Genomic DNA, 20,523 nt, shown 5'->3' with positions numbered 1-20,523 from the left:
AAAGTAGAAACCCATATATTTCTGAAATCGCCCCCTTCGTGCAGCTATTCTTAAGGATATAGTCGAGCATGAGATCAATCTGTACCACTATGGCTCCCCTTTTATTCTGTGCCTGATAAGCATGAGAGATACGATTATACTGGAACAATTCAGACCGTGGCAACTGAAATTCTTCCTGCAACTCCTCAAATGTTTTAAGTCTGCCCTGACTTATCAGCTGCCCCAGCCGTTTAATACCTGCTGTAGACCAAAAGTGAAAACCCTCCCTCTGCCTAAATTCCGGTAGATAAATGTTGTCCCAAATAGGCGAGAATCTGGTGAACCCACTCACTTCCCTAATGAGTTTGACTTTTTCCCATACTCTGTGAATTAATCTGATAGTGCACCCCTGTGAACCCATTTTTTGAATTGTCCTCCCTCCAAACTGTCACTCAAAACGTCTGCCTGTAGTAAGAACCTCAAGCTATTAGGTATTTGCACACTCCCTGCCTCCTCCCCCCATCCTTTGAGATGTTGACACTGTGCTGCTAAGAAGTATAGCCATGGATTAGGAAGTGCAAGACCCCCCTCTGTTTTGGCCCTCTGAAGTATCTCCTGTTTAAACCTAGGACTCTTTCCTCCCCATATTAATTCCCCAAAGAAAGACCTAATCTTACGGAATCTGCATTGTGTAATCCAAATGGGAGCGTTATGTAGCACGTACAACAACTGTGGCATTACAATCATCTTTAAGAGGGTAAGAGCTTATTTAAATTAGGAGACATGCGTAGTAAGCTGCCTTCACGCAGTTACTACACGTGACTAATCATTAGATGCGATTTTACTGCATCTAATGATTATCTATGGGAAATTTACGGTGCGGCGACGGGACGTCGACGCATTGTAAACAGACATTCTGCGTTCTGGAAAGACGCGCCGCATGTCCGTTTACGCGGGTCTGCCGCATGCGTGTTTTAACGCATAGTGGAGACAGGATTTCATGAAATCCCCTCCACTACGCTGTAACATCTGGACGCTGCGTGTTTGACGCTGTCAAACACGCAGCGTTTCCTGACCGTGGAAACATACCCTAAGAAGCTTGTTGATGGTTATAGAAAGCAATTGATTGCAGTTATTTATCCCAAAGGGTGTGCAACCAAATATTAAGTTGAGCGTGGCAACAATTTTGTTCTGCCCATTTTGTGTGAAATGATGTCCAATTTGTGTTTTTTCCCTGTGTTTTTTATGTTATTCAAATAGAAAGGAATTAAAACATGTGCATAACAAAATGTGTCATGTCAATAATTTTCTGGAAGAAATATTTCATTTTCTGGAACAATTTCAAAGGTGCCAACACTTTCGGCCATTATTAAGTCAAGAGAGCTTAATAAAGCGATATTCTAACTCTCCTCACTTCTGCATTGGGTGGTGAGCGGAGCTGGTTGATTCACTTTCGCGTTTATATCTAGTCCTATTTATTAGATTATTAAAGGGATATTTTGGCTCTACCTTCCACATCAGGAGGTGTGAGTCGGTGACCTTACACCTGATATCTTGCAGATATCGTGCACGTTTCCTAGTGCCAACACTCAACCTAGCAGGTATCTGTAGAGGTGACGTCACAATCTATGCCGTCTTCCCAATGAAGTGTGCAGAGATGAAAAACCACTCTAAGGAAACATAAATACTGAGAAGTTGTGCAAATTCTTTACTCATCTTTTGATGATCTTTATTCTCCTCTATTCACATCTATACCGCTGCCTTACTGTTAACACTCAGGTTGAAAAACCTCAATCCTGCCCGCTGCTTCCTAGTAGATCAGGGTTTGTACCGCGTAGGCTCTGCTGCTCTGCATTGTAGGAGATGTAGTTTTTACAGCATACAGTCCACCAGAATCTAACGTTGCACAGGGGGAATGTCAGACTGCCTGTACTGACCAGCCATCACAATGGTGACTTGCGATGGATGAGACGTAACAAATGTTATAACTTAAGTTATGTAAAGTATTTGCAAAGTTACTTATTATACGCAGAGTTAACGTATCACGTTTGTACCTCACTATACATTTTATATATAGATCTGCTAGTTGAGCAGTTATGTTAAGACATTGCTAATTTTGCAATGCATCCTGGATTATACTCCAGAGCAGCATTCACAATACTACTAATTTTCATTGGAAATTATCAGTACAACCCAAACATCCCACCCCAACTCCCGTAATAACTGTACGGAACTGAGTACGGAGAACAGACACTTCCTAGCATTCCTTCCTTTCTCTATATCTTCCCAGTGCAGCATTATAAATGCAGCTCTGGACTACAGATGAATATGTAGCTTCATTTTATAGGATGCATCTTGTCTTTTTTTTGGCCTATGTTCCCTGTACACTTTACATATAATAATATTATTTTTTTGTAGGCGAAAGAGCTGCGAAATGGAGGAGACTTCTTTTATCTGAAAGGCAGCGCTGGGAATGTTCTAGGAGCAGTAAGTATGCAGCTCATGTGCCAAGACTCGTGCAAGGAAAAAGCTGCGTCCACTTGTTGTATTGAAGGGGTTTTCACGGATGACACATTGATGTCCTATCGGTAGGATTGGCCATCAATGTGTGTTCTGTTCATCAGTCTAGTTCCTAGATGCCCCACAACGTGCTTTCTCGTTAATAGCATTGTAGTACACAGGACTACGGATGTACACACTGTCACTAGGGCGCTAGGTGGAAAAAGTGTTGGCACCGCCTGGTTGGCTATGCTGTCACCGAAGGCACTAAACATGTAGGTTTATTAGCTTAGTGTTCAAAGGACAAGTGGTAAGGTGCATTCTCATGATTGGCCTCACCATGATGCATCAGGCACCTGTACTTTGTTTGAAAAGTCATTCTGTACCGACCAAGTCCCTTTAACGCACGCACCCATCACCATCCTGTGACGAAATTGCTGGTTGCTTATGGGTTGCTATGGCAGCTGGTGGTCTGCTGAAGACCCCCGCCATTACAATGCTCCTGTGTCTGTCGTTCATAAGATGCAGTGATTTTCACAATTGAGTGCAATACTCTGATACTGCAGTCTGTGGTATAGAAACGGGGCAATCGCAGATTTCAGTTCCGTAAGGGGCCTGAAAAATACAGTGAAAAAAATGTTTTTTTGTTTTTTTTTAAACTAATTTTGTATTACCTCCCTTTGCTCCCTTAAAAAATATATAAAACATTAACTAATCAAATCAGTAAATGCCATAACGAGACTCAAAACTCCAGAATTGCAGTTTTCTGCAGTGTTACGGCGACTAAAAAATGCAATCAAAACATTGTATCTGCCTCAAAATAGTCTCGATAAAAATTCCAGCCCTACACGCAAAAAAACGAGCCCTCACACATTGATGTCAAAATTAAAACTTTCACGACTAGAGTGAATTTTTCGTTTTATTTTATGAATATCCTGATTTATTTCACCACTTAATTGAAAAAAAATATATACATGTTTGGTATCACCATAATTGTACTGATCTGGAGAAACATTATGCTGTCATTTTTACCGCACAATGAAAAATGTAAAAACAAAACCCCCTAACAAATTGCCAATAGCAATTTGTTTTTGTTTGTTTTTTGCAATTTCACCATACTTGTATTTTTTTCCATTTTATTTTTTGTACACTATGTGGTAAAATGAATAGTGTCATTCAAAACTACAATTCGTGTATAAAAAAAAAAAAAAACAAGTCTCCGTATGGCTATGTTGATAAAGAAATGAAAAAGTTATGGCTCTTGGAAGAAGAGAAGTTAAAACAAAGGTGCAAAATTGAAAAATAGCCACATCAGGAAAAGGCTTCGGTATAGAACCTGCAGTGCCAGTGATCGGGCTGCGAATCGCGCCAGCCACACTTGCACATCTGTCTCCATAGGGCTGTAGTAACCGCACCGCACTTCTTTCTGCAGGCATTGAAGAGCAGCCAGAAAAGTGTTAAACCCATCTATATCTCAGTCGGCCACAAAATAAGCCTGGAGACTGCTGTGCCGCTGGTCCACTCCTGCTGCAGGTATCGGGTGCCTGAGCCAACTAGACAGGTGCGTCATCCAACCAAACATCCATGAATGTCAGATTTGTTTGCTAATTATTTTTTTAATCAACCCTCAGAGGGGTCCATGCTCCATTTTACCGACACTGAGGTTCAAAGCTTCTGCATAGACAAAGAGCACAACGGTCGCTTGAAGTCAAGGAGCTGGATGTAAAGTCTTACTGGTTCTCTGTAGGGAGGGTGTGCAAGGGAAATGACACAAAAAAAGATGGCAACCTTCGCGTGATCCTAAGTTCCTTATACAGGAACTTGTTTTTACGTGATTATCCCTTCTTTCCAAACCAATTGAATTGTTATACATTTTCTCCAAAGCATTAGGGTTTACTTGAAGACGTCCATCAGCGTGAAGTGCTGGGCTGCTTTTTCACACTCGTCTACTTGTCTGAAAATCTATCACTCTTGCCGTCTCTCCAAGATCATCCAGGAGGCTCCCAGAAATGGGAGACTCCTTCTGGAAGTGTCAGCAAATTTCCAGGGTGCTGCAGGAGCTTTTCCGAACCTCCTAGAAAGTAGCTCTGCCTAAATGTTATGAATGTGTGGTGCCAGGAGGCTTCTTCATCAGACTGTATCGCCCACATTCGCATCCAAGGGGCAGACTTGACACGTCTCTGCAAAATCAAAATGGTTTCAGCATATTGGCAAGGATAAAATATATGGAAAGTCCAAAAAATCCGACTTCACAGCAACATTAAGTATATTACGGTAATACATTTTAAGAAGCAACATCGAAAAAGTTTAACCCTTGGTAAACCTGTGCGTTAAAACTCAACCGTTCTTAGTCATGAGACTGTGATGAAAAATAATTGAGTTTGAAGCGCGTAGGTTTATCAGGGGTTGGCCTGTTCCATTATTGCTTGTTGTTCCTTACAATGCATTAAAGGAACCTGACAGTTGATTCAGTTTGCGCGTGATTTCAGACAGGTAGGTTTGACTCTGAAATGCTCCGGCGTTTCAGAGAAACACATGATTTTTAAAAGACCTAGCCACACGGGAGACTAGTCAGACAGGTGCTCCCAGCGGCTTCTCTCCGCCCATTGCCCTGGAGTGACAGGTCTCTCCCTATACATACTTGTATGCAGGAAGAGACTAGTCTTTCCAAGGTAAAGAGATGCTGTCAGGAACCTTACTGCCCTACTAGTTTCCTGTCCGGGTCGTTCCCGGCAGCTTTTAACCCCTTCATGACCCAGCCTATTTTGACCTTAAAGACCTTGCCGTTTTTGCAATTCTGACCAGTGTCCCTTTATGAGGTAATAACTCAGGAACGCTTCAATGGATCCTAGCGGTTCTGAGATTGTTTTTTCGTGACATATTGGGCTTCATGTTAGTGGTAAATTTAGGTCAATAAATTCTGTGTTTATTTATGATAAAAACGGAAATTTGGCGAAAATTTCGCAATTTTCACATTTTGAATTTTTATTCTGTTAAACCAGAGAGTTATGTGACACAAAATAGTTAATAAATAACATTTCCCTATAAAAATGTAAACAATGGTGGCGCAAAGTGTCACCGTTATAAGTAATCCAGCAGCACTACCAACAGACTTCCACTTCCGAGTCTGTAAAAAATGCAAAACGTATAGATATGTATATATACAAAAGTAATATATACCGGTAGGCGCTAGGAAAATAACGGAGAATGGTAAAAGAAATAAATAAAATATTCACACAATAACAAGAGAAAGAAAAATCTTCTTAAGAAATGTCCCAGTCTCAGTCTTTCACTAAAACAATGGCCGCTGACAGGATGATAATATATTCGTTTGACACAGGCAATAGTAATTCAGAGCACTCGGCAATGGTTCCTACCTGTACCATAAAATAAGAAGTCTTGAGCGCTCCCGTTAGCGATAAGTCCTTCAGCAGACACAGAAAATGTGATCCAGTGGCTGCCCCGGCCGGCGGCAAGCCACAAAGCAGCTGGTCTCCGGGAGGAGACGGAGATCCTGAAGAGCCGACGCCGCGTGTGTAAGCGGCAGTGTGTGCCGGCTGTGCGCAGGACCTGGGTGACGTAACGAGTCACGTGACCGTAACCCCCGGTGACCAGACAAGTGAGTACGGAGTGCGAATGGGGCCAAACAACCGACGCGTTTCGGAGACGCCTGTCTCCTTCCTCAGGGTTGGTCCCTGCCCCGTACTCATGGTTCTATATATAGCTGCTGGTCATGTCCGTTGATTTATTGAAAACCAAAAAGTTCAGCACACATGTTGAGTCCTCTCGGTGCAATAGTATCCAGCATAAAGATCCATTTAGTCTCTGCACGAGACATAGCTTTAATAAAATCGCCACCTCTCCAATGGTGGCGTACCACTGCAATCCCAGTCACTTTCATCCCTTGTACTGTACCGCCATGATGTTCCACAAAATGTTGGGAGAGTGGATGTCCCAAAAATTTCTTTTTTACATTACAAATATGCTCATTTATCCTGATTTTAACGATCTTTTTGTTCTCCCCACGTAGAATTTTCCACATGGACATTCTATAACATAAATTACCCCAGTGGTGAAGCATGTGATAACGTCCCTAATTTGGAAGGTTTTATTTCCTTTTTTAATGTCAGTGCATTTAAACATAATGGTTTTCTTGCATGCCATACATTTGTGGCAAGGAAAAAAAACCTTTTAATTTCACATGTGAAAGGGACGTTTGAACCATGGGTAATTTATTTTGAACTGTGGGAGCAACTAAATTTCCCAAATTCTGGCCCTTTTTAAAAACAAACCGCGGTTCATTACTAATAATATCTCCCAATATTTTATCATTTTTCAAAAGGTGCCAGTGTTTGCTGACTATTCTGCGGAAAAAATATGAATTTGAATTATATTTAGTAATGATGGGAATGAAATCCAGAGTGGCTTTGGACTTAGGGGCAGGATTGATCAGTTCCTGTCTGGGTTTGCTACTGGCCTTATTTTGGGATTCCTCCAGCCTTGTTGCATCATAACCTTTTTCCAGGAATTTTCTAGTAAGAGTATGTGATTCTGCCTCAAAATCCTGGGGCCTAGAACAATTTCTATGGATCCTAGTGAACTGACTGTCCGGAATGTTCAACAACCACCCTGGAAGATGGCAGCTATCAAGGGGGATGTAGCTATTGGTATCTGTGGACTTTACAAAGGTACATGTGTGTATTTTTGAATCTTCAATAAAAATTCTTAAATCTAAAAAATTAATTTCCAAAAAACTGGTGGTAGAAGTAAAATTTAAAAAATACTGATTTTTATTAATATCCGTTAAAAACTGTTTCAAAGTATCTTCACCACCAGACCAAATAAAAACGATATCGTCTATAAAACGCCGCCAGAGGACCAGGTTCGAGCGCAGCACCCCCCCTGGGTAGATAAAATGCTCCTCCCAACTACCCACATAGAGGTTGGCGTAACTGGGCGCGAACCTGGTCCCCATGGCGGTACCCCATTGCTGGGAGTAGTAGTCCTCCTTGTATAAAAAATAATTATGAGTTAAAATGAACAACATAAGTTCACCTAAAAATTCTATTTGTTCCGGAGGGACTTTAGACAATTTATTTAAAAAATAAGTAGCAGCTTCGCAACCCTTCTGATGATCAATAACCGTGTACAGTGAGGTTATATCGAGGGTACCCATAATGTACCCCTCATGCCATTCAACCTTTTGGAGGAGTGATAGAATATGCGTGCTATCCTTCAAATGTGATGGAAGGAGTGGAACAATAGGCTGTAGGTGGGAGTCTATCAATTTGGACATGTTTGCCGTTAGGCACTGGATTCCGGAGACGATAGGTCTACCGGGAGGGTTGGCGGGATCCTTATGGATTTTAGGAAGGTAATAGAATACCTCCAAATGGGGAGGGCCATAGTTCATAAATTCAAATTCTAATTTGTTAATAAAGCCCAAATCCAGGCCTTTTCTAGTCAAAGTTTTCATTTCTCTAGTGTAGTTCTTAGTAGGATCACCATTTAATTTTTTATAAGTCCGAGGGTCATTTAATAAACGTAGGGCTTCTTTGTGATAAGATTCCTGGTCCAAAACAACCACCCCACCCCCCTTATCGGCTGGACGGATGACCAATCCCTTATTCTGTTGTAAAGAGGTTATAGCTAATTTTTCTTTTTTAGTGAGACTAAATTTGAATTTATTACATTTTCTATCACTAATATTTCTAACCTCATCTATTACCATTGACTGGAAGGTCTCCATCTGTGGGGAATATTCATTTAGTGGATGGAATTTAGATTTATTTTTAAGATTAGTATGAATATACCGTATATATCCTCCTGAGTGGTATTTGTATTAATGATAGGGGGGTTCTTTATATAATACCTTTGAATGGCCAGTTTACGCATAAACATCTTGATCCCAATATAGGCCTCAAATTTATTGAACCCACTGGCTGGAGCATATTTAAGACCTTTATGTAAAAGGGACAACTCTTCCTGCCCAATATGTATCTTACTCAGATTAAAAATAGTGGGCATCTTAATATTCGCCAGTTCTAGTTTCCTTTTCTTTTTGGCGAGTTTCCCTCCTCTACATCCCCTTTTCCTTGTTTTTTCCGGTTACACAGAAAAAAGGATGTTTAATATTATTTTTGGTACTATTTTTAGGATTATTAATAGCGGTAGTCTTCCTACTATTTTGATTAGAGTGGCTCAAGGCTTTTAGAGGTCTACCTTTTTTAGCTATTTTACCCATATTAGATATGGAATTCTGTATATGTACAGTTGGTGATTGGGGGATTTCTAGTAAAGTTTGAAAACGATTGTGAATAGCCGTAGAGGTGGAGGGAGAGATATTAGGAGATGGATGGTTCCCTCCCTGATTACCCATGGGGGAGTTGAGATTACTAACGGTGTTATGATCCACTTCCGCAACCGCTATGTGCGGTGGAGAAGGAGTGGTGGGATGTATGGAGAAATTATCAGAGATGAAACAAGCTTCAAAAGAGCTTCCCTCCAACCGAAAAAAACAAGGAAAAGGGGATGTATACTTTACATCAGCACAATTTTGGAAACAAAATTTTTTTTTTCTAGGAAGTTATAAGGGTTAAAATTTGACCAGCGATTTCTCATTTTTACAACGAAATTTACAAAACCATTTTTTTTAGGGACCACCTCACATTTGAAGTCACATTGAGGGGTCTATATGGCTGAAAATACCCAAAAGTGACACCATTCTAAAAACTGCACCCCTCAAGGTGCACAAAACCACATTCAAGAAGTTTATTAACCCTTCAGGTGCTTCACAGCAGCAGACGCAACATGGAAGGAAAAAATGAACATTTAACTTTTTAGTCACAAAAATGATCTTTCAGCAACAATTTTTTTATTTTCCCAATGGTAAAAGGAGAAACTGAACCACGAAAGTTGTTGTCCAATTTGTCCTGAGTACGCCGATACCTCACATGTGGGGGTAAACCACTGTTTGGGCACATGGTAAGGCTCGGAAGGGTAGGAGCGCCATTTGACTTTTTGAATGAAAAATTATCTCCATCCTTAGCGGACACCATGTCGCGTTTGGAGAGACCCTGTGTGCCTAAACATTGGAGCTCCCCCACAAGTGACCCCATTTTGGAAACTGGACCCCCCAAGGAACTTATCTAGATGCCTAGTGAGCACTTTAAACCCTCAGGTGCTTCACAAATTGATCCATAAAAATGAAAAAGTACTTTTTTTTTCACAAAAAATGTCTTTTCGCCTCAATTTTTTCATTTTTACATGGGCAATAGGATAAAATGGATCCTAAAATTTGTTGGGCAATTTCTCCCGAGTACGCCGATACCTCATATGTGGGGGTAAACCACTGTTTGGGCACACGGCAGGGCTCGGAAGGGAAGGCTCGCCTTTTGACTTTTTGAATGGAAAATTAGCTCCAACTGTTAGCGGACACCATGTCGCGTTTGGAGAGCCCCTGTGTGCCTATGCATTGGAGCTCCCCCACAAGTGACCCCATTTTGGAAACTAGACCCACCAAGGAACTTATCTAGATGCATACTGAGCACTTTAAACCCCCAGGTGCTTCACAGAAGTTTATAACGCAGAGCCATGAAAATAAAAAATAATTTTTCTTTCCTCAAAAATGATTTTTTAGCCTGGAATTTCCTATTTTGCCAACGGTAATAGGAGAAATTGGACCATAAATGTTGTTGTCCAGTTTGTCTTCAGTACGCAGACACCCCATATGTGGGGGTAAACCACTGTTTGGGCGCACGGCAGGGCTCGGAAGGGAAGGCATGCCATTTGGCTTTTTAAATGGAAAATTAGCTCCAATCATTAGCGGACACCATGTCGCGTTTGGAGAGCCCCTGTGTGCCTAAACATTGGAGATCCCCCACAAATGACCCCATTTTGGAAACTAGACCCCGAAAGGAACTAATCTAGATATGTGGTGAGCACTTTCAACCCCCAAGTGCTTCACAGAAGTTTATAACGCAGAGCCGTGAAAATAATAAATACGTTTTCATTCCTCAAAAATAATTTTTTAGCCCAGAATTTTTTATTTTCCCAAGGGTTACAGGAGAAATTGGACCCCAAAAGTTGTTGTCCAGTTTCTCCTGAGTACGCTGATACCCCATGTGTGGGGGTAAACCACTGTTTGGGCACACGTCGGGGCTCAGAAGGGAAGTAGTGAAGTTTTGAAATGCAGACTTTGATGGAATGGTCTGCGGGCGTCACGTTGCATTTGCAGAGCTCCTGGTGTGCCTAAACAGTAGAAACCCCCCACAAGTGACCCCATTTTGGAAACTAGACCCCCCCCAAGGAACTTATCTAGATATGTGGTGAGCACTTTGAACCCCCAAGTGCTTCACAGACATTTACAACGCAGAGCCGTGAAAATAAAAAATCATTTTTCTTTCCTCAAAAATGATGTTTTAGCAAGCAATTTTTTATTTTCTCAAGGGTAACAGGAGAAATTGGACCCCAGTAATTGTTGCGCAGTTTATCCTGACTTTGCTGGTACCCCATATGTGGGGGTAAACCACTGTTTGGGCGCACGTCGGGGCTCGGAAGTGAGGGATCACCATTTGACTTTTTGAATAAAAGATTGGCTGGAATCAATGGTGGCGCCATGTTGCGTTTGGAGACCCCTGATGTGCCTAAACAGTGGAAACCCCTCAATTCTACCTCCAACACTAACCCCAACACACCCCTAACCCTAATCCCAACTGTAGCCGTAACCCTAATCACAACCCTAACCCCAACACACCCCTAACCACAACCCTAACCACAACACACCCCTAACCCTAACCACAACCCTAATTCCAACCCTAACCGTAAGGCTATGTGCCCACGTTGCGGATTCGTGTGAGATTTTTCCGCACCATTTTTGAAAAATCCGCAGGTAAAAGGCACTACGTTTTACCTGCGGATTTACCGCGGATTTCCAGTGCTTTTTGTGCGGATTTCACCTGCGGATTCCTATTGAGGATCAGGTGTAAAACGCTGCAGAATCCGCACAAAGAATTGGCATGCTGTGGAAAATGCAACGCAGCGTTTCCGCGCGGTATTTTCCGCACCATGGGCACAGCGGATTTGGTTTTCCGTATGTTTACATGGTACTGTAAACCTGATGGAACACTGCTGCGAATCCGCAGCCAAATCCGCACCGTGTGCACATAGCCTAATTCTAAAGGTATGTGCACACGCTGCGGAAAACGCTGCGGATCCGCAGCAGTTTCCCATGAGGTAACATTTCAATGTAAACCTATGGGAAACAAAAATCGCTGTACACATGCTGCGGAAAAACTGCACGGAAACGCAGGGGTTTACATTCCGCAGCATGTCACTTCTTTCTGCGGATTCCGCAGCGGTTTTACAACTGCTCCAATAGAAAATCGCAGTTGTAAAACCGCAGTGAAATGCACAGAAAAACCGCGGTAAATACGCGATAAATCCACAGCGGTTTAGCACTGCGAATTTATCAAATCCACTGCGGAAAAATCCGCAGAGGACCAGAATACGTGTGCACATACCGTACCCTAACCCTAACCCTACCCCTAACCCTAGTTCTAACTCCAACATTAGTGGAAAAAAAAAAAATTCTTTATTTTATTATTGTCCCTACCTATGGGGGGATAAAGGGGGGGGGTCATTTACTGTTTTTTTTATTTTGATCACTGTGATAGGTTTTATCACAGTGATCAAACTTCACATTGGAACGAATCTGCCGGCCGGCAGATTCGGTGGGCGCAGTGCGCATGCGCCCGCCATTTTGGAACATGGCGGCACCCAGGAAAGAAGACGGACGGACCCCGGGAGGCTAGGTAAGTATAAGGGGGGGAGATCAGGGTGGATCGGAGCATGGGGGGGTGGATCGGTGTGCGGGCGGGTGGATCGGCGTGCGGGCGGGTGGATCGGCGTGCGGGCGGGTGGATCGGCGGGCGGGCGGGTGGATCGGCGTGCGGGGGGGTGGATCGGTGTGCAGGGGGGGTGGATTGGAGCACGGGGGGTGGGATTGGAGCACGGTGGCGCGGGCAGGAGGACGGGGGAGCAGAGCACAGGACGGAGGGGAGCGGACCACAGATCGGAGGGCTGGGGGGCGATCGGTGGGGTGGGGTGGGGGCACAAAAGTGTTTGCAGCCATGGCCGATGATATTGCAGCATCGGCCATGGCTGGATTGTAATATTTCACCAGTTTTTTAGGTGAAATATTACAAATCGCTCTGATTGGCAGTTTCACTTTCAACAGCCAATCAGAGCGAATATAACCAGCAGAAAGAAAAGTATCACTCCAGTTATGCACACCACGTATAAAAAATGAAAACATAATGTAGGAAAAAACACAAGATTTTATTGACACACAACATAATAAAACATACTTAAAAACAGAAAGGCAAGGCCCTGTCCATAACACTCAGTAAATACAGAGTGCAATAATATATATAACCCATAATAAGCATACTGATAACCAATGCTATAAGCCTGCCTGTACCCTAGGACTAGATGCAGACCATACGTGGCCAGCTCACAGGACAAACTAACCAACCCAGGCGGATGTATACAAAATCCTAAGTGGCCAGTAAACACCCAAATAGTGCATTTAGCCCGAACGGCTCATGGGACAAAAATATCTACCCTAAGCCAGTAAGGCAACAGGATCCCAAAATAATAGTGGGAGAAAAAAAAAAAAAAAAGAGCACTGGAACCGCCAGGAAAAACCTCAGAGCACTAGAAGAAGGGGTTACCCAAATGGTGACCAGAGCGGAGTCCGTGGGTAGCCAGGCAAGCAAGCAAGCAGGACAGGGACCAGAGCAGCTTCTTCTAGTGCTCTGAGGTTTTTCCTGGCGGTTCCAGTGCTCTTTTTTTTTTTTTTTTTCTCCCACTATTATTTTGGGATCCTGTTGCCTTACTGGCTTAGGGTAGATATTTTTGTCCCATGAGCCGTTCGGGCTAAATGCACTATTTGGGTGTTTACTGGCCACTTAGGATTTTGTATACATCCGCCTGGGTTGGTTAGTTTGTCCTGTGAGCTGGCCACGTATGGTCTGCATCTAGTCCTAGGGTACAGGCAGGCTTATAGCATTGGTTATCAGTATGCTTATTATGGGTTATATATATTATTGCACTCTGTATTTACTGAGTGTTATGGACAGGGCCTTGCCTTTCTGTTTTTAAGTATGTTTTATTATGTTGTGTGTCAATAAAATCTTGTGTTTTTTCCTACATTATGTTTTCATTTTTTATACGTGGTGTGCATAACTGGAGTGATACTTTTCTTTCTGCTGGTTATATTTGGTCGTTTTGTCACTCGCTTGCACCCCGTATTTATGGATATATTTTTTTATATTAGGTTTATATGTTGGTAGTGCGCCCTATTTCATTGCTTATTCCAGCCAATCAGAGCGATCGTAGCCACGGGGGGGTGAAGCCACCCCCCCTGGGCTGAACTACCACTCCCCCTGTCCCTGCAGATCGGGTGAAATGGGAGTTAACCCTTTCACCGGATCTGCAGGGACGCGATCATTCTGTGACACAGCATATGCGTCACAGGTCGGATTGGCACCGACTTTCATGACGCATACGCTGTGTCACAGGTCGGGAAGGGGTTAAGGTATGCTTTTTTCTGAGATGCTGGAACGTTTCAGAGTCAAACATTCCTGGCTGAAATCACACAGCCAGTGCCTGAAGTATGCAGCCCATGGATCAGGCACCATATATCCTCTGTTAGGTTCTCTCTTGTAAACTTTTGGACTTTTATCCCTATGTTGCTGTGAAGCCGTTTTTTGGACCTTTGTATTGTAGTTGCAGCATGGTCCTGTTGCCTCCCAGGCTGCGGCCATTTTATTAATCATGGTGTCGTTAGTCTGAGCTGCCAGTTAATCTATCCTCGATTTACAAATGTATTGATATTATACCCTATATGGGGATAAAATTGGGGGACACATTTAAATCATTGCATTCAGGTTTGTCATCTGGCACCTCGCCACCGAGGGTATAACATCTGGCCTCTCGCCCCGGCATATAACATCCGACTCATTACCCCTGGTGTATAATATCCTGCCTCTCGCCCCTGCGCGTATAACATCCTGCCTCTCGCCCCCGGGCTATAACATCCGGCTCATTACCCCCCGGCGTATAACTTCCTGCCCATTACCCTCCAGTGTATAACATCCGACCTCTCACCCACGGGCATATAACATCCGGCCTCTCACCCACACGGGCATATAACATCCGGCCCTTGGTCTATAACCTCCGGCCCCTCGTCATGCTATCTGCCTATACTAAGGTGGAACAGAATGGCTGTCCTATAATAGGAGCCACCAGAGTAACAAGTCCATTCATGACATTTCTTACCTCCTAAATCTTCCCCATCACCAGTGAGTGATATTACTGAGAAGTGGAAGGAACCACAGCAACTCAGCCACGAGATGGAGACCCCGTAACGTTACAGATTGGAGTCGCCGAGTGCTGAGGAGCAGAGGACAGAAATATTAGCGGTTTTAATTACAGCAGGATCCTACCCATCCATAAATGTAGGCTTCAGCCTAGGAGAGGATTCACACTAGAATAGATTCCCAGCAATGAAGTTGGCTGCTGGCCATGTATTAATTGGTCAAATTATGTGCCAATTATGTCTTTTTTTTTCTAGTATTTTCAAGAGCAATTAAAATTTCATATAGATCATGTTTACATGCTATAGCGCTACAGAGTGCAACTTTATATATAAATTATTAGGAATGAGCGACCATGCTCAGATAACGTGTTATGCGAGCATGCTCGGGTGTTATCAAAGTATCTTGGGCGTCCTCAAATAATATGTTCGAGTCCCCGCGGCTGAGTGATTTGCGGCGGTTAGTAATCACATTATGAAAGTTTCCTAGCAATGAAGATCGCCTTATCATTGGCTCCTTCAAATTTCATATATTTCTTGTTTACATGCTATAGTGCTACAGAGTGCAACTTTATTTGTTAGAAAAGTCACCAGCGCTCCGCTCATTCCATAACTGCAGAGTCCAGACCTCCTCTGGTAATAACATCCGCACAAACACTGCCCCCTGGCCGGGAGCTTCATGGCCGAGCAGCTGTATTTAGCCTTACATCACCAAGCACCAACGCCTATCTCAGATGGAGTGGTGCAAATTTGCCACCACTGAACTCTGGAGCAGTGGAAACATGTTCCAGTAAAAAGGGAATCTTAATGCTTCAATATACCAGGACAATTGTATTCTTCCATCTTTGTAGGAACAGTTTGGGTGAAGGCCCTTTTCTGTTCCCCATGACTGTGCCCAGTGCATGCAAACATAGTTGGGGGAGTTTGTTGTGGAAGAACATTACCTGCCACACAAAACCAGGACCTCAAACCCATACAGCACCTTTGGGGGAGTTAGAATGGAGACTGTGCCTCCGGCCTGTCCCCAACATCAATGTCTGGCCTCACAAATGCTCTTCTGATTGATGAGGCAATATTCCCACAGCTGCCTCCAAAATATCATCAAAAGTCTTTCCAGAAGAGCGGGAGCTGTTATAACTGCAATGGGACTGACTCCATACATACAGGTGCTTCTCACAAAATTAGAATATCATCTACTAGTTAATTTAATTTAAGTTATTTTAATTTACTGAGATGATGACACATAATCATCAACATTAACAGAAATAAACAAGTGAAATAGATCACTCTGTTTGTAATGACTATATAATATATGTTTCACTTTTTGTGTTGAAGACCTGAAATAAATCAACTTTTTGATAATATTCTAATTTTGTGAAAAGCACCTGTATATCTATGGATGTAGAATCTGATTTTAAAAAGTTCCTGTAGGTGTATCGTGGAGGAGTCCTAAAGCTTTTGTCCATAAAGTTTATATAGAATTGAAACCCAGGACAGCAAAAGAGGTTAAAAGAATCCTTATCTGAGAGTCATCTGATAGATTGGCTTTCTTGAGCAATGAGAAAGGGAAACATGAACAGGTCATGAGGCATTGATGTTCAGGTACAGGTATGTAAAGGGTACCTGGTGGTAAAATTGCAGAATTAAAGTTTCTTAGGGGTGCAGCAAGCCACTCGACCACCTCAATTTGAGGGAGAGCCAGTTCCACAGTGGGAGATATGGCCCACATGAATTCCAGAAAGTCAAACAATTGTCAGCTTTCTTCTAAAACCAGCTCCTCTGCTGGCCACGGGTTGCTCAGTAGAGCTAAGCTGCAGTACCAGATGCAGCCTGTGGTGAGGTGTGGTGCAGTTTTTTTCTAACCTTTAAATCCCTTTAAGCCTTATAAACTTTTGATGGTCCAACGCTTTATAATCCAGCATGGTCATTGGATTAATAGCTCCACATTTGGGATCTGGTTTCTGAGCTCTTGACTTGCTGATATCTACGTACTTGCAGTTAACTTGGACTTAGTCTTCCAATTCTAATGAAATTGGTCACCCCAATGGGCACATTCGGGGAATTTAGAAGGTTTCAATCATTGCTTTGCACTTTGTAAGTTGCTTTTGTGCCTAAAAGAAGCATTTGAAGACTGTCCACAAAAGACCTGCGCTGAGTTATATAACCAGGAAAGCTTGTTATCTGTAAGCCCCATAATCTGAGTCTTACTCCTGTTCTCCATCATGCTGCTGTTCAGCTCCAGTTAACCCCTCCCGATTCTCATTAGGCTGGAAATCCAAACGGCGTAAAAATAGAAAGTGAAAAGGGTCATTCTTGTATATCATGTAAAGTGCATAGGATGTATGGTCGCCATGGCAACCAGATGCAGTTCAGTCTCACTGTCATCCTGACATTGCTTGAGTGTCAGCACAGTTCTTGTTCCCGTTCTGTCAGGGTCCTGTCCCTGTTGCCTCTGGCCATCTCATTCTTGGTTCTGGCACCTGACTTGATTCAGACTTCCTGGACTTTCTTCATTATTCTCCCTGCAATCTGCCTTCATAGGCTATGTTCACACGTTGCGTTTTAGCTGTGTTTTTTATGCAAATTTTAAGCTGTGTTTTACAGCACCAGCAAAGCTGTAAGATTTCCGAAATCTCATGCACACCTTGTTTTTTTTTTCCTGACTGAGTTTTTGAAAACTGCAGCATGTTACTTTCATCATTTTTTCACCCATAGAAAGCAATGAGTAAGGATGCTTTCACACTTCTGTCTTTTTGAAGACGTTGCAATGCGTCGTTCTGTGCAAAAAACGCAACCTGCAAAGTTGCCCGCACATAGACTTGTATTACCGACGCATCACGACGTATGGACACATGTTCCATACGTCGTGCACTGGATGCGTCGGTAATTGGTGGACCGTCGTCACAAAAAAAATCAATGTAACGTTTTTTTTGTGCGACCGGTCCACCATTTTGGACTGCGCATGCGTGGCCGAAACTCCGTCCCCTCCTCCACAGACTTCAGAATGGGCAGCAGATGTGTCCATCCGCTGCCCACGTCATGCAGAGAATTCACAACGTCCGTCGGTACGTCAGCCCGACGCAATGCGACGGGCCCGTACCGACGGAAATGTGAAAGAGGCCTAAGTGCAAAAATGCAGCAAAAAACGCAGGTATCAGGTTTTGCTATGTGTGCAAAAATCTAAGCAAGGTGCATCGTGTTTTTTTGAGAGGTACTAAACTTTATCAGCATGCACAAGAGACAATAAAAACGCAGAAAAACCTGCTTTTTGTAAGCAGCTTCTTTACTGCCAAGAGATCAGGTGTTGCCTGCAGAAAATAAACGCAACAAAAGCGCAACATGTGAACATAGCTTATATTGTTTTATGGTCTAATGCCCGAGTCCTCCTGGTTCTCGCCCATGTCTCAGTCTGACCATGCTCTGATGTTCAGATATTCCTTCTGGCTGTGACCCACATCTCTGCCTGAACACTCTTCAGTAAAGTCCCGTTGGATGTGACACATGACTCTTTCTGAACACCGTACAATTGTGGTGCTCCTAGCTCTCATCTACAGCATCTTCTAACCATGCTTCAGTTAGTTCCAGCAGGGCGACTCTTTTTGACCATGCTCCAGTGTAATCCTCCTTACTTTGATCCATGGCTTCATCTGACCCCACTTAAGTCTAGTCCTCTTGGCTCTGGCTCTTAGCTCCTTCTTAACACTGAGCAAATGTGGTTCTCCTTGCTCTGAATTATGTATTTCTCTCCAGGCAATAACTCTTGGATGTGATCTATCCTTTCTGATCACTCTCCACTGCAATTCTCTTGGCTCTGATCCATGTCATCGTATTATCATTCTTCAATCTATTACTTCTGACCACGGCTACATCTGATTATGCTCTGGTCTAGCCCTCCAGGCTATGACTTATGGCTTCATCTGACCACACTTCAATCTAGTCCTCTTGGCTCTAACCCCTCTTTGGTTCTGACTTTGATACATGGCTACATCTAACTTTGCTTCTGCTCATTCCTCCTATATCTGACCTACAGCTCTCTGATCATGCTCCACTCCAGCTATCCTGACTCTGATCCATGTCTTTGTCTGACCACTCTCCAGTCCGGTCCTCATAGATGAGACTATATGATGATGCTCAACTCCAGTCCCCTTGATTATTATTCTGGGCTCCTTCTGAGCACTGTACAAAAGATTTTCCAGTTTAATTCTTATAGCTGTGACCCATATTTCTGACTATTTGCACCCAGCCTGATTCGGACCCATCTGTCTTACCTACCAGTCTTATTTTTATAGCCACCCCGGTCCTGTACATTTTAGGCTTCCAACTTGTGACCTCTACCCAGAGCTGATTCTGCAGCCAAGTTCAGACCTCCAAACGAATTGGGTCATCACCAGCGAAACCTTTAGACCAGGGGTGGGGAATCTCAGGCCCCCAGGCCATTTATGGCCCTCGATAACCTTTTTATCTGGCCCCCGAGCAGATTCTTAGGGACCGCAGTGCTTTGGCAGGGAGTTGTTTTTTGATTGCCACCAGCTCATTAATTTCTTCTTGCTCTGTTAGCACACATACGCAGTGTTCACTACTGAACATTGAAGGGCATGCAATGAAAGGTTACGTCCTGACACCAGTGCCAGAGTCAGGATGCACTTTGTGGGCGGAGTTTGTACGGCCCCCGAAGGATGGTATAAATATCTATATGGCCCTTGGCAGAAAATAGATTCACCACCCCTGCTTTAGACTCTGCACTCCATTCTATCTTTTGCAAAACCATTTACAGCGTTAAGGCTCTTTCAATTCCAAAGGCGGAACTTATTTCTTTATAAGGTCAGAGATCTGCTCTTCACGGCCCCTAATCATCGGCTTTTCTTATTAGAGCCAGAGATTGAAAGATACAAATTCTATCTGTCTGTAGACACCACTATTTGAAATTTGCAGAAGTTCAGAGCTTTAGAATTGGTGCAAAATACGTGATAGAAAACGGTAAGCAAGTCCCAGAACTTTTCTTCTAATGTTAATATTTGCTGTGACCAGGGACTAAAAGTTTCAACCTTTGTGGGTTAGGCTCGTAAAATGATTTACTTTGTATCCCTGGTTGTGACATGGTTGACTCACATCTCTAGGGTCCTGCATGGTTCAGGCTTCACGCAGCCCCAATTTAGTAATGTAGGATATCTAGAATGAAAAACTAAATGGCCAATAGATGGCATCACAGGACAAAACATTCTGCTTGCCACATCCCGCATGCCCTGCATCGAGTTACTCCGAGTCCTCATATATAATGATAAAATGCTGAATGCAGGGCAAAAGTTAGAACATCTAAAGCCAGTAATAATAGTGAGGCTTGTAAGGGAGACCAAAAACAGTAAAAAGGATTTTGGGGGAATGTCAAAAGCAAAAGAAAAGTCAAAGATGCTATAGAATTTTTACAGGATGAAAAAGGTGAAGTGGTCAAAAATGATATTGAGAAGGCCGAACTTTTAAATTCCTATTTTGCATTTGTGTTCCCTAAGAAAGCAATTGTGAGATCAGCTGATCTTTAGTGTGATACTGATGGAATAAAAGAATCCACACAAGAATCCACACTATCTATAAACAGAGAGATGGTGAGGGAACACTTAGCTCAGAGGTGTCAAACTGCATTCCTCAAGGGCTGCAACCAGGTCATGTTT

The 20,523-nt window shown here is 43.1% G+C and overlaps 1 protein-coding gene across 1 annotated transcript in view; it reads left to right on the top strand.

The window, feature by feature from the left end:
• ENDOV (endonuclease V) overlaps positions 1 to 20,523 on the top strand; it is a 90,760-nt gene that overhangs the window by 31,931 nt on the left and 38,306 nt on the right. The window contains exons 6-7 of the mRNA XM_069750799.1: positions 2,398 to 2,466; positions 3,911 to 4,039. Of these exons, the coding sequence (XP_069606900.1) occupies positions 2,398 to 2,466; positions 3,911 to 4,039 (198 nt within the window). The remainder of the gene's footprint in view (positions 1 to 2,397; positions 2,467 to 3,910; positions 4,040 to 20,523) is intronic.

The sequence above is a fragment of the Ranitomeya imitator genome, chromosome 2 (assembly GCF_032444005.1).
Source record: "Ranitomeya imitator isolate aRanImi1 chromosome 2, aRanImi1.pri, whole genome shotgun sequence".
Classification (NCBI taxonomy): Eukaryota; Metazoa; Chordata; class Amphibia; order Anura; family Dendrobatidae; genus Ranitomeya; species Ranitomeya imitator.
Note: the sequence above shows the minus strand (reverse complement) of the source record. Positions and strands in the feature narration are given on the sequence as shown.